Source organism: Thunnus maccoyii, chromosome 5 (assembly GCF_910596095.1).
Source record: "Thunnus maccoyii chromosome 5, fThuMac1.1, whole genome shotgun sequence".
Classification (NCBI taxonomy): Eukaryota; Metazoa; Chordata; class Actinopteri; order Scombriformes; family Scombridae; genus Thunnus; species Thunnus maccoyii.
Genome location: NC_056537.1, coordinates 25,964,729 through 25,986,455, shown reverse-complemented (window position 1 = coordinate 25,986,455; position 21,727 = coordinate 25,964,729). Strand labels below are relative to the sequence as shown.

The 21,727-nt window shown below is 38.5% G+C and overlaps 3 protein-coding genes across 3 annotated transcripts; 2 read left to right on the top strand and 1 right to left on the bottom strand.

Annotated features, from left to right (window-relative positions):
- Positions 1 to 1,592: 1,592 nt before the first annotated feature.
- LOC121898072 (probable polypeptide N-acetylgalactosaminyltransferase 8) lies at positions 1,593 to 11,144 on the top strand. The gene is made up of 11 exons (XM_042412973.1): positions 1,593 to 1,952; positions 4,178 to 4,499; positions 4,631 to 4,797; positions 5,862 to 6,048; positions 6,509 to 6,706; positions 6,834 to 6,948; positions 8,191 to 8,376; positions 8,577 to 8,714; positions 8,874 to 8,966; positions 9,072 to 9,242; positions 9,471 to 11,144. Exons 1-11 carry the CDS (start codon positions 1,775 to 1,777, stop codon positions 9,588 to 9,590), a joined length of 1,875 nt encoding a protein of 624 aa, XP_042268907.1. The 5' UTR covers positions 1,593 to 1,774; the 3' UTR covers positions 9,591 to 11,144.
- Positions 11,145 to 12,312: 1,168 nt separating this feature from the next.
- Positions 12,313 to 14,504, top strand: ribc2 (RIB43A domain with coiled-coils 2). Its single transcript, XM_042412729.1, has 7 exons — positions 12,313 to 12,537; positions 12,658 to 12,739; positions 13,015 to 13,335; positions 13,428 to 13,546; positions 13,790 to 14,008; positions 14,103 to 14,269; positions 14,367 to 14,504. The coding sequence occupies exons 1-7, from the start codon at positions 12,421 to 12,423 to the stop codon at positions 14,434 to 14,436; spliced, it is 1,095 nt and encodes a 364-aa protein (XP_042268663.1). The 5' UTR covers positions 12,313 to 12,420; the 3' UTR covers positions 14,437 to 14,504.
- ada2a (adenosine deaminase 2a) lies at positions 14,501 to 21,101 on the bottom strand. Its single transcript, XM_042412728.1, has 10 exons — positions 20,170 to 21,101; positions 18,838 to 19,161; positions 18,399 to 18,618; positions 17,141 to 17,354; positions 16,924 to 17,051; positions 16,735 to 16,825; positions 16,429 to 16,537; positions 15,699 to 15,856; positions 15,334 to 15,536; positions 14,501 to 15,228 (listed from the first exon to the last, which is right to left on the bottom strand). Exons 2-10 carry the CDS (start codon positions 19,139 to 19,141, stop codon positions 15,138 to 15,140), a joined length of 1,518 nt encoding a protein of 505 aa, XP_042268662.1. The 5' UTR covers positions 19,142 to 19,161; positions 20,170 to 21,101; the 3' UTR covers positions 14,501 to 15,137.
- Between the last annotated feature and the right edge of the window lie 626 nt (positions 21,102 to 21,727).

Genomic DNA, 21,727 nt, shown 5'->3' with positions numbered 1-21,727 from the left:
CTGAGAGTGAATTCACACTGTGTAATATTTGAATGTCAGTACCCAAATCAATGTTCAAAGAAATGATTGATGTGCATAAAAGGAGTAACGTTGTTAATGATAATCCTTGAGTAACAAACAAATATCCAGAGTTTTCACCAAATCCGCTTTCTGCAATACACCCCAGGTTTAGGACTCAGTGTGAGTAAATATTCTGCAGGTTTTTCTTCTTGTTCCTACAGTTGAATGTTTGAGTTTCACTGTGCAGAATGATGTATGTGCAGAGTTTGACACTAGAAGTTTCTCTGTGCTCATTGAAAATCATATTTTAAGGGGTAGCCTATGAGCAGGATTTGTGACAACACAAATAAATTGGAGCCAGTTCTGGTCCAATATTCAACTTAAACAAGTGTGATGTGGAAACTTGAAGCCTCCAGTGCACAAACGCTGAGAATGGACTTTACAGTGAAGTAGGAAACATCTTGGGTCCAGCAGTTAAACTTATGACATGAAATATATTTACATATATAAACACTGGGATTTTTAATGAAGAGAAGGAGTACATGCTATTTAAAGGATTTTAACAAGATATTTGAACTGCTTTTATGGAAAAAACCATATCACACTATTAATCAAAGTATTTTACGTCTGATGGGAATCTTTAACACGTAGACAAACATTCTTCAGTTTTCTTATCAATAGACTGAGGTCATCACTTCTGCAAAACTTAACTAGCTTTTCTGTATTCTTGCCTATTGGTTAGATGCTGGGAGCTGTAGTGGTAGCAGATAAAATAATAATAATACTCTGAATACAACACAGAAAAAACTTTAGTGATCAGTTCTCTGAAAGATTCTGGACCTAAACGTATACAACAACTATAGCAAAAGTAAGTGGTGTGAGTTTTACCTATCACCCTCAAAATATAAATTTACTCTACTCGCTGACATACTACCTGGTATCATTCACCTGATGTGTTGGCTGACTGTGACAGGCAGAGCATGCAGTCTGGGGCAGGTTGCCAACTGAAAATACAGTTTAACATGCAGGCTGCCGTGTTGTTTTGGTCACTTAGCTGCCATGTTTCTTTATGCCAGAACTATGCAGAACACCATATACCTTCTACATCTTGTCAACCTGTATAAAATTCCAGACCTCTAGGACTAAACTTATGGGAGCTAGGGAGTTTTTAGTTTGTGGTGTCACTGGTGTCCCCGAACCTCTCCAATCATCTCCAACTGGCCAAATTGTGCCAATTGCTTTTACTCATTAATGTGTGATAAATTTCTGTGGAATTTTGAGCATTTACTGTGCATGTTAAACAAATGTGACCTATTACATTGTTTAAGCATGCATCTAAGCACCTGGAAGACACTCAATGGTGTTTCCCGAACGATATTGTTCAGGAAAAAAATGGTCCTCTGACTGGCTTTCAATTGGGAGGAAAACAACACATGAAAATAAAGTACCTGACTGTTCATTTAACGCATGATCTGTGTCACATACTTTCTGCTTGAGATTTGTCCTCCTGTGCCCTTATGCGGTGGGGCATGGTATGTAGGTGTCATCCTGATGTCAGCCCATTAATTAGAAACACCTGCGCCTCACATGGACCTGCAGCAGGGGAAGGGCTGGTCTCACACACCTTGCGGAGTTCTAACCTTTTATCACAAAATACCGTCATGTTTTTTTTCTCCAACTGTGTGTTTGAACCCGTCAGTCTAGTAATCTCAGTTTGCCTCGCTGCGTGCGTGTGTGTCATCTGAGATTTGACTGTCTCGCTGGAGGGGTCAGGATGAGGGCAGTGTGGGTAAAGCGGCCGGTCCTCATCTTGGGAGTTATTGGGGTCTTCCTCTACATGGGCATGTTTCTGAAGAGTGGATATGAGCGCACAATGGACACTGACACAGAGTCGGACACACGGCGCATAAGCAGGAGTTTATCTGACCTGAAGGCGAGCATCAGTGATCTCCGTGAGTCCAGGCGATGATTAATCTGCTACTGTGTTTTTTCTTTTACTGCAAAACACAATGAGGAAGTGGGAAGAAAATTAGGCTCAATTTGGCTTAACTTCACAGTGGAATAATTGTTAGTTCACTACACCTCAAACACCTGAAAGGTATTTTAAGCTTAAATCGTTTGTATGATTGAAAATGACGACTAATGAAGAGAATATTAGGTTTGTAATTTATTCATTCAGAGACGGAATATGCTTGGAGTGTTGTGGTTTTATAAATGTTTTTTAATGGGAGGTTATCTCTTTTGAGGAAAGGATTCAAACAGTTATTATACGAAACAAGCCCTCTTTATAAGGTTTTTATATATTTACTTCACTATTTTATATTGTTTATTGTGTTCATGGTTAAATTCTCCTAATTCTAGAGACGCTGACCTTGTAGCGTTTTCTTCCTTTGAGTATAATGCAGTAACCTTGAACTATCAGCCACCATTGTTCACTGTAACAATCTACAGATTGCAAAAACTGTCTCTCTACTTTTTTATGTTGAGTTGTCTGAATTTTTCACATGCATTGACACAAAATATGATAGTTCCATTTTAATTGGTGATTTTAATATAGATGTTGATAATAAGACAGATAACAAAGTGAAGGATTTATTATATATACTGTATTAGAGTGGGTTTTAAACAGCATTAATGAGCCAACTCATAACCAAGGTCACACTTTGGCCCCTGTAATTTCATAGGGGTTGAACATGAATGGTTCTTCTGTTGTTGACTTGGCTCTCTGAAACCACCACTTTTTTTTTTCTTTTAATAACTTTTATTGTACACTGCCAACTTCTATAGAGCAAGTGGTAAAAAAACAAGGTATCTTACTCCTGAAGTGAATTTTTGAGTCAATTTACTTAACACTCCTTAACTCCTTAAAATTGAGATCACATACCCAGTCATATCTATATCTATTTAATAATATATGCCCAAAAAATGAAAGAAAAAAAATCACTTTCTTTGCATTCCAATAAATTCCAATAATTACAATAAAATTCAATCATGTTTTTCTCCTGTAAAACAAATGACATGTGCTTACACAGGCTTGAACCAACCAATTTCAACCAATAATATCATGACATCTACCCATTAATCAAACTTCAACTTTTAGCAGCACAGAGCTAAGATTAATTATGACAAGCCCACTTTTCAACATTTACATCAAACCTGTCTGTCCTGTTTCTCTTGGAAATGCATCATGATACGGAAGTTATATCTCAAAATGCAGTTTCATCTGGATTTAATGCATTCAACAATAAGTTGGCTACAGCCCTACTTAAAATGAGAAAAATGGATGTAAGAGCAGCTGGAAGTGTTGAAATCTTTAAACTTAAAACCGACTTCTTCACCTGGCTTTTGATTAAGAATGATTTATAGACATTATTTACTTTATTGACTTATTTTATTGTATTTATGTTGTAAAATTTTATTCTATATTATTATATATAATATAGAATAAAATAAATTCTATATTATATTCTATATAATAATATTAATAAAAATTAATATTATTATATATTTTTATCCCTCATCAATTTCATTTGTCTTTGTTTGTCTTTTTAATCTATTTTATCTAGTTTTTTAATCTATTTCTTATTTCACTTTATTTTACTTCTATTACTGTTGTTATAACTTTTAATTACATTTTCATCATTTTTATTTTCTTGCTTGCATTGGTCCGAAATTATTTTTTGTTTTCGTCTTTTTTGTTGTTTTTACAGTCTACACTTCTGTCGTATCAGCTTATCAGCCATCTGTGAAACACTTTGAACACTAACCTGTATGAAAGGTGCTATACAAATAAAGTTTGATTGATTGATTAATGTTTTTTTTTTCATTTGCTCTTTTTTAACACATTTTCTTTATCTAGTCTGTCACTTGAGCTGCTATATCACCTAATTTATAATAATCAAAAAAATCCATCAATCAAGAGAAAAAGAATATTAAATTTGAGGAAAATGCTTTCTTTGATTAAGAAAACTGGTAAATAACATTACATGTAGCCAGAAATGCATTCAACTACAAGTTAATACTTTTCATGAATAAATCTAGTTTAAATTAAAACACTTTTTCAAGTCTTTGATTATTATTCTCTATATCTAATCCAGTTTTTTTCTGCAAAAAGTGATCATGCTCCTGTCTCTCTTTTCTCTCTTCGTGTCACCCTTAATCTTTCAAATTTGTCAAGATGATGCACTCCGAGCTTTTGAGAAAAAGCAGGATGCCATGCAGAAAATGCTCGAAGAGGGCAAAGTCGAACTACCACCAGTCAAAAAGCAGCCAGAGCAGGAAGAGCAACCCAGAGAACAGATCCAGGACAAGGAGACCCCTACTCAGAAAAAGTCCCATAAATTGTTCCCTGACTCTGCCCTGTTCAGGGAGTGGGGGGAAAATCTGTCTGAAGATGACCAAAGAGAGGCACAGGCCTTGTTTGAGAATTATGGATACAACGTTTTTCTCAGCGACCGCCTTCCTCTAGATCGAACTCTTCCAGATACCAGGGATCCAAGGTACATCTTTCTGTCTGTTCATCATTTGTTAGTCCTTTCATTCCACTTTCACTCTTCACTCTTTCAAGATCTAAAGCATTTGCACAACATCCTGATGCAAAAGACAACTGAGATATTCTGTTTCTGAACAGGTGTTTGACAAAGAATTATCCAAAGGACCTACCGAGTCTTGGAGTAGTGCTGATCTACCTGAATGAGGCCTTGTCTGTCATCAAAAGAGCCATGCGCAGCATCATCGACCGCACCCCACAAAACCTGCTGAAGGAGATAATATTGGTGGATGACAATAGCTCTAATGGTTGGTTGGTTACAAAGAGACAAGATTTTGATGATAAACACTCCTATATAATCTCCAGGTGCTCCAGATGATTAATGATGATTAATTATTAATGATTAGTTGCTTAATTAATGATGATTAATTTTGTCAGCTTAATTTGCAGCTTGAAAGCAATTGTTCGACATTTTGCAAAATATGTTTATTCACATTCTTGCCGAGATTTGCATGAGAGAATCGATACTGTTGTAAGGCTACAGCCAGTAACTGATTAGCTTAGCTTAGATTAAGACTGGAAACAGCTAGCCCAGCTCTGTCCAAAGGTGAAAAAGTTTGTCTGCCAGCACTTCTAAAGTTCACTAATTAACACGCTATATTTGGTTTGTTTAATCCACATAAAAAATGTAGTGTAAAAACGTCAATTTGTGGTTTTACAGAAGTTTATATGCTGGACTATTTCTTGGATGGCACAGTGACTTCCTGAAGTCTCCACTCATTGCCTGGCAACCTACAGTGACAACAAGAATTCAGAAAGTCATTGCTCACAGCCAAGAAATCTTCTGCACATAATCCTTAGTATCACCTTAAATTGACATTTTTACATTACAGGGTTTTGTACTCATTTAGCAAATGAGATATGTGTTTATTGGTGATTTAGAGGTGCTGGTAGGTGGGTTTTGTTACCTTTAGACAGAGCCAGGCTAACTCCAGTTTTTATGCTAAGCGAAGCTAACTGGTTGCTGGTGGTAGCTTTATATTTACAATACAAATGTGAGAGTGGTATCGATCTACTCATCTAACTCTCAGCAAGAAAGTGAATAAGCGTATTTCACAAAATGTCAAACTGTTGATCTAAAGGCACATAAAACCCTGTACAATGTACTACAATGGCACTGCATTAGTATTCTCAAAGCTTTAAATAGTGATGGTGTGGCGCTGGATTGGTTTTGCATTCCGGTTACCAGAAAAGAAAAAAAAACATCACTGGTATCATCTCCTCTAAAGGCACCATAATATACGCTGTAACTGTTGAGCCTGTTTGGCCCCAATCTCAAAATATGTGCTTCCATTTTTTTCTGTCAAATCAGAGAACCTGAAGGGAGACCTTGACCTGTACGTGAAGTCGCTTGAGCAGGAGAACCCAAGTCTTCGTATCACAAGAGTGAAGCATACCGAGCAGCTAGGGCTTGCTTATGCCAGGGCTTCTGGGATGAGGGCTGCCACTGCCGACGTTGTGGCCATCCTGGACGCACACATCGAAGTCCATGATATGTGGTAAGAATATGGAAAAAATAAATGTTTTCTGTCTGCTACATCATAGTTTCTCACCCACCCAACAAATTATTTGCCAGCTCCGTATCTGTATAGAACATTTCTTATTCTCAAGCTTCCTCCACCTTTCAAATTCTGCACCAGTGTTCACTTAGGTTGTATAAAAATGAAACTGAGATTATGAGACATTAAAGCATACCAAACAAAAATTGGCTCGGTCCGCTCTACCTGTTTAAGAAGCCTAATCTCAGTAGTTATTGATCCAACCATGGCGTGACAGGCACTTATGCACAACAAATTCCAGCTGACATTCATAACTTATGGACAGAGGAATATGAAAACCAGCAGCAACCAGAAAAGGAAAATAACATGTGAATGCCACATAACAAAAATCCTTTTGTGTGAAGCTTTAAATGAAGAAAATGAATGTGAAAACAGCCTCTCCTTCCTTCCCTTCATGCAGGGCTGAACCCCTTCTGACACAGATCAAAGCTGACCGAACGGTGGTGGTGTCTCCTGTGTTTGACAGAGTCAACTTCGATGACCTCAAGGTTATTCAGTACCAACCCGCAGCACATGCCTTCGACTGGGCTTTGTGGTGCATGTATGAAGGTTTTACACCTGAGTATTACGAGCTCAATGACGCCTCACTGCCTGGGAAGTAAGTGAGATTGATCAGTCTTGTTTTCTAGTATATCACATCTTATCAATCGTATCTTGGATAATCGGGCAATGGTGATGTAATATATATAAGTGGTACAGTAGTAACTATTCATCTTTCACTACAGGAGTCCATCCGTCATGGGGATCCTTGTTGCTGACAGGAAGTTTCTTGAAGAAATTGGAGGCCTTGATGTTGGAATGAAAGTCTACGGTGGAGAAAATGTTGAGCTGGGAATTCGTGTGAGTAAACCATACCAGTTTAATACCAAATCCTACACCTGATTCACACAGGCCCAGGTCAAGTTGCAGCAAGACGGAGTACAGATCCTGGTTTCAGTACAATTACCCCTGCCACTTTGTAAAATGAACAGGGTAATTATACCGTTTACTTACAGTCATTGAGACACAGGATAAAATTATTTCTGCTGTAATAACTTTCCAGAGTTGTAAAATCCTGCCTCGTAGTGTTATTAGGAGCTCTGCAGCGAATGGGATCTTATAAGTGAGTTCTTTAATTAGTAACTCTACTTACAAGCAAGTTAGTTCTTTCTGGCAGCTAAATCCAAAACAAGCACACAATTGACCAGTTTTAACTTATCATTCTGCCTCTTTCTCTCACTTTAATGTATATGTTAAATGTTCAATTTGTGAGTGCCATTCATAATATGCTGTAGCATATCACTTGGATATTTACATTATGAGACAAAGAGGGAGTAGCTGACCTTCTGGGGTATGATATTTATTGTACACATAGTCTTATTCATAGTGTAAACATAGTCTTAGTGCTTTGATAAAGGATAAACAAGGGTTCATATACAGAGAGCTCGCTAGTCTGTCCTCTGTTAACCCTAACCCTAACCCTGAGCTGCAAGAGCGGTTTGAAAGCCATACTACCAAAAAAACATGTAAGGGATGTTTTGCCTCACTTACACTATATCATGTCTTATCCATTACTCTGCAGTTGGTGCGATGACGTAAAGAGGTGGGGTGGGGGGTTGCATCAATAAATGTGACGCTACAGCCGGCAGCAGGTTAGCTTAGCTTAGCATACAGACTAGAAACCAAGAGAAACCGCTAGCCTGGCTCAGTCCAAAGGTAATAAAATCTGTCTGCAAGCACCTCTAATGCTCACTAACACTTTAAATCCATTTTCTTCTATCCTTAGAAATGTTAAGTGTAAAAACAACACATTTCAGTTTCCAAATCCACTGCCTGGCCACTTTAATATCATTATCATTAAACTTTTTTAAAAGATAAAGTAATAGCTGGGGCAGCAGTAGGGGCCCTCTAGGGAGAGATACCAACATTGTGTTATATGTGTATATGGAGTAGCGGCACAGCCCAGATTGTAAACATCTATGTAGCTCTTCTTTACTTTTTGTTTTTACTCATGCTATATTTACAGTTATCAATGCTGATTGGTCAATTTTTTGTTTTTGAGCAGTATTTATGCTAAAAGTGTGGTTGTTTTTGCTCATATAGGTGTGGACATGTGGAGGGAGTGTTGAAGTAGTTCCATGCTCCAAGATTGCCCACATCGAGAGGTCCCACAAGCCCTACCTGCCTGACCTGAGCCCTGCTATGAAGAGAAATGCCCTGAGGGTAGCAGAAGTCTGGATGGATGAATACAAACACAACATCAACTTGGCTTGGAACTTGCCATTTGAGGTACTTTAAAATGTGGTTAAGAAGTGCAAATGCCACCCTCTTTATGGCATACTGCATACCTCTATACACAGGATGCAAGAGGAACAGTCCAAGTGTTTAAACCACCTCATCACAATTAAAAGCTTTAAAAAAATATTTTCCATTTAAATGAAGGTTAAGTATTTTGAAATCTGCCAATAATAATACACAATTCTCTGCAGGATCACGGAATTGACATTGGAAATATCACTGAGAGGAAAAATCTCAGAGAAAGGTTGAACTGTAAACCTTTCAAATGGTACCTGGAAAATGTGTATCCCAAGTTGGATCCCTGGGACAACCTTCTTGCCTATGGAGGAGTGAGTTCAGTTGTATCTATTGCTTAGTATGTGTGGTGGAGGCAGTATTCCAGGGTGTGGGCCACATGTGGTGTCACAATCATTTGTGCATTTTCATGAATCACCCCTGTCACAGTGTTACATTTTTACTGATAAAATGATCACCTCCCCCACTTACAGATGAAGAATCTTGATGCTGACATGTGTTTGGACCAAGGCCCGGTGCCGGGTCACACACCTATCGCCTACAATTGCTACTACTATGGACCTCAAGTAAGTGAAGCAGCTAAATGTAGCTGTCAAGATACACCATTAAATGTTACCAGTGGTACAAGTGATAATCAGAAAACTTATACTCCTTGCTTTTTCTCTTTTTAGTTCACATATTACCGTGAAAACGGTGAGTTCTACATCGGCGGCATTAAGTCCCACAAGTACAATGACAACCGGTGTTTAACTGACACGGGCAGCAAAGAAACTGAGCCTGGTCTTTTCAACTGCAAAGAGGCTATGCAGAAAGGAATGGGCATTTACTGGGACTTCACTCAGGTACTACATGAAAACTGTTATTAAAACAAGCATATGAAAGTTGGGAGAGTGATGTGGCAAATTTCAGTAAGATGGATAGTGAAGTCAGTGTGTCTCTGAAATTAGAGGGTGGAGGAGTTTATGGTGACTAGTAATTTAAAGCAGAAAATATGGACTGTGGTTGTCTTAATATTGTGCTGCCATACTGTACATCAGCATTCCTGACACTTATTCTTTCTTTTTTTCTAGGGCAAAGAACTGAAGAACAGACAAACAAAAAGATGTCTGGAAATTATAAAAGGAGAACTTTTAATACAGGAATGCTCCGGCCAAAGATGGGAAATCCAAAACATAATCAAAGCCTTTTAAAGTGTGTGCTTGGCCAATGAGAAGCACACATCTCCGCTCATAGGTCAGTGGGTATTAACGCCTGAAAGAAAGTCAGTGAAATTTGACTCCTATAATTCTTTAAATGTACTCCATTTGGGATGGAAAAAGTGAATTATTGATGTGGTAAATCTTTGGGAAAACATAGGAACATTTACTCAAAAACAGGATTTTGGAAGAAGTTTGAAATGACTGCTTAGTTTAAGTCACTTAGAAGAAATGATGAATGCTATCCAAGAATTACTTAGAAGCCCAAACTGGACCTGTCAACAATTCCAAAAGACAAGATCATACAAAACTGAGAGAATTGAGAAAATCTCACATTTTTGGTCAAAGGCTTTAATGTTTCAAGATCCAAATTTACGACTGATTAAATTTGTGTTTTCTGTGCTGATCAGTTTAAATGTATAAAAGGGCAACATTCACGGTTTGATTGTCATACAACATGAGAGTAACAATTATAATTTTAATATAAACTTCCCCAAAGACTAGAAGACTGCTACTCTTAATCCAGGCCAGTAATACTTTAATGAGTTATCTCACAAATTTACATCCAGCAAACTTGGTTGAACTTGTCAGACTTGGTTACCTTGGATACAAAGACTCCAGTTTTGAAGCAGAGGAAACGTGAGTGGAGTTGATGCTGAGATGAGCAGTCATAGCTCTGGTTGGTGATATGCAAGCCGATGCCTATACTGCAAGTTAAAGGTAGGAAAAAAAAGAGCATAACTGGGACCATATTTGCATACCGGACAGGCTGCCCACCACAGCACAACTTACAAATGCAAGTTAATACATTTTAAAATCATTTTTATGCAATACTTTTGGTGCTGTTGGGTGAATATTGGGTTTGAAAATATAAATATTTTTAGTAATCTATTCCTAAATTATTTTACTGTGCATTATCATTGGTTATAGAAGTTGCTTCGGTGCAGAGAAAGGCATGCACAAATCATAAGGTGAAGGAGTAAATTAAATCAGGGCCAATGAAGGTTAAAAAAAGTGGATTTAGAAAAAAATGAAAGAGTTCATATATGAGTTGAAACAGCAGCACATATGCTTGAACTGCCTGAAAAGAATTTACTGGATTATGAGCTGTGCAGAACTAGAATAACCAAGCTGCCGTCTTGTGGATGAGGGGCAAGTTTAAATCTACTCTACTACAGAATGTGATTATTAAAGATTTCTGAATTTGATTCTTCACATTAGATGATATTTTTTTTAAACACCACTGTTTTAACAGGCGTACTATGGTAATCCTGAGGACTGTAGTGTCACCTTGTTCAAATTTATATGAACTTAATTGTCAATTTAGCACTGTCATATAGGTTTGAAGATATTTGTGTTGTCATTATTTTTGTTATGACAAGATATCCAGTGACTGACAGATCATTGTTGTTCAGTTGAATAACGTTTTGTTGTTAAAAAAAAAACCCAAAAACAAAACAAAAAAACTGAATTGTACTAAGTATTTAACTTGGTGGTTATATAACATGCATTGAGGAATGTTATGTTTTGTCTTTTTTGTTGTCTTTTGTGTTGAATATTGAGTTTGAGAATCTACACCATTTTGAAATAATCATTTCTCTTGAAAATGTCTCAATAGAAAAAAAAAAGTGTGTAGTGAGTATTTAGTTATTTTCAGTGTGAAAGGATCTTGGTGTCTGAAGACTAAAATAACCTCATAGCCTTTACCTCTCATGCAGAGTGTTGACACCTCTAGTGTCAAGAAAGGGAATAGACATGAGAGGATTGGTTCATGGATTTACAGATCATGAGGGTTTGCACTGTATTTATATTTTCAGCACTGCTTTGTGGAGGCCAAAACAATTTTGTGTTGGTGTAGTGAAACAAAGGCCTGTTTTAAATATTTTTCAAATGTTGAACATTGTTTTTTTTTTAAATGTATTTGGAAATAAAAATGAATTTATAAAACTGGCTGATGTGTGATTTTTTTCTATACTTGAGTGAAGTTCTAGCCTAGTATAAACCTGCTGAAATAAGATGTTTAACTTATGAGGTCCTCCATTATGTTACAGATGAAACATGTTTCTCTCAGCACCTGCAAAACGGGTGTTTCAAGAAGAGTAGACAGTGTGTATTGACCTTTTTCGCCAGTATCTAGCTGGTGTGTCTTTTTTGCACACCAGAGGATGAAACCCCAAAAAAAGTGAGGCATTATAAGCCATCTGCTCTCATAGTTGTTGAGTTCTGGCTTGTGGTGCACCCCAACAGAAGAGGGTCATATTGGCATTGACATCTCTCAAGGTGCTCAACAAACTCAACATCCCTTCGACGCATACAAAGTGTTAAGAGAAGTTTGTAATTGGCATTTTGGGGGGTGGTTTTTTACAAGTCTATGGGTATAGTGAACGCTGCCAGATCAGGGCATTGACAATTGTTCAAACCATATGAAGGTAATTCCTCAAGAGCTCAGTTGCAAATCTTTTTTCTGTTGCCTGTGTACCATGTGTTGAACTTCTTCACTCTTTTTCTTTTCGTTTGTTTCTTGTAAAGAGAGTGGATCAAAAGACTGGATTCACTCTCAGGTTGGGATAATTCAGATCCTGTAAGTGTGCAGATCTTGTTCAACTTTTTTTTTCTTTTTTTTTTTGAGTACCAAGTCGCTTTCATAGATGGTCACTTCTTAGCTTGTTTCCATATACCTGGTTGCTTACTCTCGCGAGATCTGGCAACACGGAGCTCAGGTTTCTTAGCAACCAGTGTGTTTGAAATTTGAGTTTCTAGCGTTTGTCAAGCAGGTTCTTAATTTTAACACCGCAAACGTTAAATACAGTTTAATTGAGTCAAAATGCTTAACGTCGAAACACTCGCAGACCGCGTCGCTAGGGCAAATTTACAGAGGCGTCGCAACAAAGAGACTGAAAGACGAGAGAGGGTTTTTAATAATAAAGTGAGGACCATTGGGGTAAGTTCTTGTGCTCAACAAAGTTAACATTACTGCTTGTGACTGTAGCTAGCAGTGGTTGCTAACCACCTGCTAAATTGGGACTGAAATGTGCTGATAAGACCGTGTTTTGTTTCACAGGTTGATAAGGAAGCCCTTGACATGCAGGTGAAAGAAAAGAAGAAACAAGAAGAGACAGCGAAAGAAAAACAGAAAGCTTATGGTAAGTTATCTAAACGTTTCTTAATGTTACCTGACGTCAATGATTTTGTGAATTAGTATTATGTGTTATCAGATAGCCTAACTGTTAACAACAGAAGTAACTTGAATTATGTCATATCACTCACTGATAATAGAGTGTTTATCACTAAAGGATGAGGCCTTCGGACATCCATATAGACACTGCCACTATGTTGCATATTATGATACTTTGTGACATTCATAAGTTCTAATGAAGTGCATTATGATGTCTGTGTGTGGGATGTGTTCCCCATATAGATGCTGACATGCTACACAACAGCAAAGTAGCTTGCCTTCTCCATAGCCGACAAGTGAAGGAGAAACGTGCGATGGAAAAGGATATAGTCAACTACCACCATCAGTACCAGCAAACTTGGTGCGAGGGGGAGTATGACCTGAATGACCCAGGCCGCTGCAGGAAAACAGACCAAGATGAAGCCCAGATGATGCTCCCTGGCCTGGTGGGTGAGGACCCGGACAGTAGTGGCAGACTGCAGAGACAGAGGCAGCAGCTCAGGGGGTGGCTCATCCAGCAGCAGACAGAGCGAGCAGCAGAAACACATCAACAGAGGCTGGAAAGTAGGTTTGTCTGATTTTCATACACATGCTCAGTTCACACACACACACGAAACTCAATTCATCTCATTTCATATTCTCTTCCTGGTCTTCAGGGCAGCGCTACGACCAAAGCAGAATAGACATGGACAACAAAGCTCTGCAGCTTCAGAGCATGGAGATGGAGAGGAGAAAAGCAGCAGCAGTTGCTACTAAAGAGTGCAATCTGACCATGGTAAGTTATTCTGGTAATCGCTCAGACTCTGTCAGATGAAGGTAGTTAAACTTGCGTGTTCTATTAATGAATATTTTTATGTTTATATGTCTAGTATTAGTAGTAAAGTTGTAGTGGAATTGATTTATTTTAGACATTAAAATGGTACTAAACTTACTGTTCACACTGGAGTTGATTCTGATGACATGGATTTGACAATACTTTTTATAACCCTCAACTTATTTCTGTGTCTGGATGGTGAAGACTGAGGAGAGGCGTCGCCAGGAACGGGAATGTAAAGACGAGGATAATCGAGCAGACACGATGAACCACCTGCAAGGACAGCTGACGTGTGTAGATGCCGAACCCTCCCTGGGTGTGGTGGGAGTGCCCGGTCTTTGTCCCAGCAGTGACAAGAGAGCACCTCCCGAGAGCCTGCAGCAAATCATCCAGTTCCAGAAATATCAAATAGAGGAGAAAAGGGTAAAATAGGAGCAAATGACAATAACACCACATCACATGTTTGTTGCTGTGTGAAGCTGTTCTCTCAGGGTGTGTGTTGTCTGTACATGTGTAGAGGATAGAATTAGAGAAGAAGAAAGAAGAAGAGCAGTATGATCGTGTCCGCTTGGACTCGGCGCGTACGGCTCTGCTAATGGAGAGGCAGCAGGCAAGACTGAACAAGCAGCTGAGACGACACCTGGACGGCACCAACATCAAACTGGCTGAATCACAGAGACAACAGTCAGTAAAATTTAGACAACGCAGACATTCACTCAGTTGTACACACATAGTTCAATTATTGTCTCACTAATTCTTTTTGAACTGATGTCATTTTAAGGAAACCGGACATTGAAAGGGGATACATCGATGACAGCTTCTTCGCCAAATTCAACACCAGCAGCAGATGATGGTGGATAAGTACTGATAACGGAGCTACATAAGAAGAACATCGAATAAATTGAACCAAGCAAGTTAATTATCAGTTCCTTTTAATCATCAAGTCAAATTTAGTTTGGACAGTTCACAGCTTTTAAATGTCTGGATGATCCTGACGATTGTTCATATGAATCTTCATAAAATGTGATATAAGATCAACTTAATCCATAACAGCTAAAAATCTAAAAAAAAAAAATGACATTCAAGTAAAAAAAACATGCATTTTAACAATCTACCTATTATCATATTACAAAGCACAACCACACGACTGTACAAAGAGAAATCATACAGCATTCAGCACATCAACAGTTAACACAGCTGTCTGGCACTGTTATTGTACATAGGCAAACCTGAATCTTAAAGTGCAAATACATTCAAATAGATTTTTAAAAATCCTAAATGAAACTAGACATAAGATTCCTTTTGATTGAGGATACATCATCTGTGTAGTTCAAGTAATGTCCCTTGTTTTGCAGGACTTATCTCACACTCGCACACAGCAGCTCCACATTGTTATCTCAAAGTAGCTTTGCTGACCCATATTTGTGCCGACCACAAACCTGCTTGTGCACTGTTTACATATCCTATTGCCATCTATAATTCATGTGTCAAGACTTTCCATTCTGAAAGGAAGATTAAGGCCGGATAGCATTTCAAAATGTTAGATTTCTTTCTAAAAAGAATTTTCAGAGACAAACTTATCCCATCTTCTCTGCCACAGAACCAGGGCCTTTTCCTGTTCCTTTGGGTTCAAAGAACTATACCTGAAAGATAAACAGGGAAATGTCAGTGAGCAATCTGCTCAAGCATGTGAGCACTCTTACACATTTCAATTGAAATTTGTAAATCAAATCTCAGCTGAATCTCACCTAACAGAGTTCATAGCCAGCTCTTTGAGGGAGCCTATATGGGATCTAATCCCACCAAAGCCCACAAAAGCCTCATAGTAGTCATAAGAGAGGCCAGAGGCACCGAACATGGCAGGGTCATCAGAACTGATGACCACTGGGTGGTTCTCTGACATCAGCGCAGCTGCTGGATGATTTCGAATGTCGTTTACCAGCTTCAACACCTGAGTGAGGATAAGACAGGAGAAATTTGATTACAAGGTTTAACATATTCAAATACAGCCTAATTTTTCATAAGATTTCAAGGAATGCACACTAGTAAATGCATCCTAGTAGTTGGAAAACATAATTTGCTGTACAATATGGTTCACAAGAAGACCGTGTACCTGGTTGGAGATGGGGCACACTTCCACAGCCACCCCTCTCTTCCTGGATATTTCTCTGGCCACTGGGTGGCGAGGCAGAGCAAATCCATGGCCAATGCGTGAAGTGTTCAACAAAAGAGCATCCAACAAGTTCTGGTCCACCTCTGTGCCTTGAAGATCTACATGTGGTAGAGACAAACTAGATGCATATTATTTTGCAAGGTGATAATAACATAAATGGTTCTTAATTTTATACTCATATTTCCTCTCCCTGGATTTCAATTATTTGGTTTTGTAGCAATTTGAACGGCAGAATAATATGTTTATGATATGGTTTGCATTGTACCTTGTTCTTGTTTTAGGGCAATAACACTGTAACATGCACTGCTCTGTGACAGAATCACATTTGTTTTCTACCTTCTAGCATTTAATCTGTTTATTTAACTCTAAAACTGACCATGGTGATCCCACGTTTCTTCTTTGAGTGTGCAATAAATAAAACACCAAAACAGAGTTTGTCAACCAACATTTGGACTGTAAACAAACATTGATCTTTGATGATATATGTTAAATAGTTCCCCCTTGTGGCAGCTCAAGCAGTTACTCCAGACAGCTCCTGGAAAAAGTTGATTATCCCTAAACCTTGTCTGTTTTACAGCATGTATGGATTAATTTCTGAGCCACATCTACAATCATATAGGTGTAAAAACTAAATGTTAAAACATTATACAGCGCACACTGATGAACTCACCAGTCTCTCCAGCATGGAAAAAGAAAGGAAGCGTGACCCCTCTCTCTACAGGCAGTGACAGGGCATCTCTGAAATACCACAGTGGTCTGCCTGAGTCCTCACGGCCTACCTGCACATACAGACAGAAGATAAACACTATTATTCAACAAAAAGACAACATCGTGCGATTGTAGCAGTCGTGTTTATGTAACGTTTCAGCAAGTTTTGTTTTCACTGACTTTTTTAGTGTCTGCATTGTGAGTCAAATTTACAATCAGTCAGTACAAACTCTATTTTTAAGCTGCTTAACAATAATCACACACTTACCAGGTCAAAACCAGCCATGATATCTGGGAAGTCTCTCTGCAGCTTCATAGCCTCCTCCACAACGCTAGTCATTACAGTTTCATTTACTCCCCTGAAACATACAGTGTTGAAAACAATAATTATATCAACAAGCTGTGTGCAATTGAGACTACTAAGTAAAATCCATTTTAAGGGCATCAGAGCAGGAACCTGTGGACTGTGAAGATGATTCTTGCTCCAAAGAAGTCTGGGTGGTCTGCTGTGAACTGTCTGGTGACATCCTGATAAGTCTTCAGAGTCCAGGCTCTGTCGTGAGTGCTGCCGTCCAACTCGTATATCTGAGTGCAAAGAAAGACACACGGCGTTATGATTATAAGTAAGTGAACACGCTAAGCACGAGAGGGACATTGTGAAAACATTAGTTTACCTCGGGGAGCAGAGCCCGTAGCTCCAGATACATGACGTTATCCGTGTAGAATTCGGTGAGGCCTTGGTAGTAATAATCTCTGAACACAGGAGCATATGTGACCAGACCCCAGAGTGCAAGGAAGGCCTGTTCAAACCTGCCCCATACCACATCCTGGCTGGGGTACACTGCCTCTGGATCCTGATCAGTGAACAGCGTCAGGTTGCCCATGATGCTGAAAGTAAATATGAAGACATAGTTTCATTTAGAGTCAATTTAACACAGTTGACACTATCTTCTACATTTCACTGAGGTTGCAATAATCACCATATTGTATGTATTGTATCATTTATTTCTGTGTAGAGGATCTTGCACTTTTCTTGAAACCCACTGCTTCCTCTAAAACAGTGTGTCTTCAGTTTTAAGCTCATGCTGCACTATTGAACTGCCCTTCTCTTAATAATTAATAGCTGATCTGTTTACACTTCAAATTATCAATACAAATTACCTGTTAAATAGCTGCAAATTACTCTGAAATTGTCCAGGATATTAGTATAAAATTAAAGGACATGTAAAATAAAGCGTTACCTGAAGACCCCTCTTTGATATCCTGACCCAACATCTTGTTTCAAAAAGGAAAAACATCACATCAAGGAAACAATGATGTAATTTTATGAGACCTTTGCTTAAAGTTTATCTGCCATCCTGGCAAACAAAGATGTTAAATAAATAGAGATAAATATAACAAGTCATGTGTTTAAGGGATTATTTTCTGATAGATACTTCCTCCTTTCCCTTTGGGTTTCTGTCAGGTGTTCTGTTTCTTAGTGTAATGAATACGCTGATTTAAGGCTTCTCAGTTCTGCAATTCTGGCAACAGGATACAGCAGCAGCAAATTATTTCTTCAGAATGGAAGAAAACAAGCCCTGATACCTTTGTACTAGTTACTTTGTGTGAGCAGTGAGAAATTAGAGGTCTAACTGAGGTCACTGGCACAAACTTACACTTTTTTACACTAGTCAATTGCATACTGCTACGTTTTATACTATACAATAACACGTTACAATAAATGATACAATATACAATAAATGAGCCTGTTCTGTTACAAATGGACAAAACACACATACAGCAACATGCACAAATGCACACATAAAATAAATAAAATCTACAGTTTCCAACAAGACACTTAACTAAGACCTCGATCATTAGTAGACGTATTACATAAAATAACAATATCATGATGGTCTGTGGTTCTCAAACTTCATCATGAAAACTTACTTATTGTCCAGATCTGTGGAGTTGATCATCTTGGCCCTGAGGTTTTCCAGCAGGGTCCAGACAGAGCAATGTGGTAGAGATTTGGGCAATTGAGACGAGAAGATGAACCTGATGGACTGGTTGTCAGTGAAGCATATGTAGCAGTGCGGCCGATATGTCACATTCTTCACTAGCCACTCTACGTCGACCATGGAGAAGTCGTGTACATGGAGAGCTCCCCCTAAAACAAAACCAGTCTGAATTACAAACATTCCTACACACAGCCAGGGGGAAAAATGGATGAATGACGGCAGGTCAGTGGCAAATTCAAGTACAATCCTGATCTACTGTGGATCCTACAAGAACAGTTTCTTAAAGACCAAAGGTTTTTATGAGCAAGTTATTCATTATATGCACACTTTGAGGTTTACCACACATATAAGAACAAACCTGAACAGACCTTTAGGCATTTTCTGCAGCAGGCTGAAGATGGGACTGGTCCTGATGAGGTGCCTGGCCTTGAAGAAATGCATGGTGGGAGGAAAGTCTGCTCTCATTATCTCCTCCTGCTTCATTTTAAACAGACGAACGTCCAGCCGCTTTTCAGCATCATTCAACACTATTTGCCCGCCTGTCTGCATGGAGGACTCCAGCTGTATGAGAGCCTCTCTCTGCCTGGGGTCTGGGATGGACAGGCCAGACGACAAGTAGTACAGCAGCAGACAGGCCACAGCCGCTTGGGGGCGCTGCAGCTGAACTGCCATGGTCCAGACAGTGTGTTAATCTGCCAAACGAGAGGAAACCTTCAACTGGGAAGTCAGACAAGTTTTGCTTTGAGAGCCCAAAATAGTTGCTGTACATCAGCCAGTGGTGGAAGAAGTATTCAGATCCTTTATTTAAGAAAAAGTACCAATACAGCATTGTAAATGGAGCACTTCTCCATTACAAGTAAAAGTCCTGCATGAAAAATCCTACTTAAGTAAAAGTACATAAATATTAGCAGTAAAAGTAGTGGTTTGGTCCCTCTGACTGACATCATTAGATTATTAATACTGAAGCATCAGTGTTAGAGCAGCATGTTACTGTTGTAGGTGGTGGAAGTGGAGATAGTTTCAACTACTTTATATACAGTTAGCTATTTTAGTCCAGTGGTTCCAAACCTAAGGGTCGGGCCCCTCGAAAGGGTCCCCAGATAAATCAGGGGTCGCAAGATGATTAATGGGAGAGGAAAGAAGAAAAAACAAAGTTCTGATACACAAATCTGTTTTCAGTTTTTGGACTTTTCCTCCAATCTTTGATTTATGAATGTATTGATCATTTGAACATTTAGTGAAATTAAACCATGTGAGAAGTTTAGAGGGGAAAATCACTATTTGATAGACATCTGAAATGTGACCCTGACTGCACACTGCTTTTTCTTAGACGTTAAAAGCCAAAAAGGTTGGAAACCACTGGTTTCATCTTACAGTATTTGAGTAAATGTGCTTATAGTTACCTATTTTCAACCGCTCACAGCAGCTTAATTAAAAAATAAGCCTTCAGCCTCTAACAGTGGATAAAATTTAACGTAATCTGACCAGTTACACGTCCAGATGTGTTCACTACTGACTGGAGAGAAGAGCACCGTATTCATGAAGTAACTTAACGTCAGTCTGTTCATTTTATACACGACTAACGTTAGCTAGTGTACAGAACTAGGGGAAAAACTGAAGAGTCGTTATCTAGGTTAACTCGTATTTCATTGTGTTTTGAACAAACTTTGATACAAGAAAACAGAGAAATGTTTCGTTACCTTGCTTAAATTTTTGCTGTGTAAGCTACCGTCTATTGAATGTGAAGGGTAGCTGGTGCCTCGACAGTTGTTGACGACGATTTGTAAACAGTCCAGTTCAGCGTCGCTTTAAAAACAGCGGACACTATACAGCTTACTGGACGGTGTCGGTTGGAGATAAAGCTGAAGTTACTTTTCTGCTTTTGACAGGTGGCTGCTGTATAGCGGCAGCGTTGTAGAAATAAACAAGCTGACAAATAAGAATGATGAATACGGAACGGATACTGTGGATTTAGCTGGGTTTTCTTCCCTGTGCTTTGCCTGTCAGGCAAAACTTTCTCTCAGGGTGCATCTTAGTTCCGCCCCCTTCGCCATGATTGGCTGAAACCTAACTGATAACCATTTAATTGGTGGAGTCAGGCGTCATAAACAATAGCCGGCAAGACAAACATTAGGGAATAAATGTCCCAGGACGAAGTGCATTCTGTCTGGAAGCACGTTGTAAGATTTATTGTTTGTTTTTGTTTTATGGCAGACTACATTACAATTAAACGTGTGATAAATAACACAAACCGTAGAAAATACTGAGCTATGGCTGTAATTTTCATGGTTTCATATAATGTGACTTCTCTCCATACGCATATGCGACATAAACACTGAGTAAGATGTGTCAACAAATTCATGACAATTAAGCATGTAACAGAAAACTAATACCTATCTGAGCTCAGTCACAATAATGAGACCCGTCTATTACCTTTTACAAATTACAACGGCTCTCCTTGGTATTGCAGTCATGGAGGGCCAGTTATTAACCCTGAATGGATGAAAACACATTTCTACCAACAGTTATTAAATATTTCAGCTAGAATAATAAACCGGAATTCTGTGTTTTTTCTTTGTTTTTTCAAATAAGATTGAAATTCATATGATGGAAGAAATGACCAATAGGAATGCTGAGTGCATGATATTGACAAAGGTTCAATTGTAGCCATATGTCACAAAACAAGTACTTCTAAAGTTGTAAGGAGTAAAATTGTAAATTGCACCTCCTGGTAAATGTTCCCTTTACAGAGAAACTAAAAAGTTTATTTTTTGGTTTACTGAAAACATTCTAATACATTTATAAATTACTACAAATATATTAGCCTTTGTCAGGCAGTAATGATATAAGTTGTGGACTTATTTCCATCATTGTCCCTGATGTTTACACAGAGATGTAGAGATTCTTTCTGTAAAAGATGAGATAAATGCATCAAAAATCGGAGTAATGTTAATTTTTCCTATTAAGGTGTTTGTTTACTATTATGATGTATCTTATTTTCCACCCCTTCTAGAATTTAGCTATACAACTTGGTTAATTAGGCTCAATTAAAGTACCTTAAATACATACCTCGTCTATATTTTTTCCACTGCCTATTAGGCCAACCACTGAGGAAACCACGATGCTTCCTTTCACACTGACGTCACATCACTGACTCTTGCAGACAAAAGAAGGGTCCGACGAGCAACAGACAATCTGTGGAGTGTTCATCAAGAGGATAAGCACTAATTGAAGGTGATAGTGTGAAGCGCTCCAATA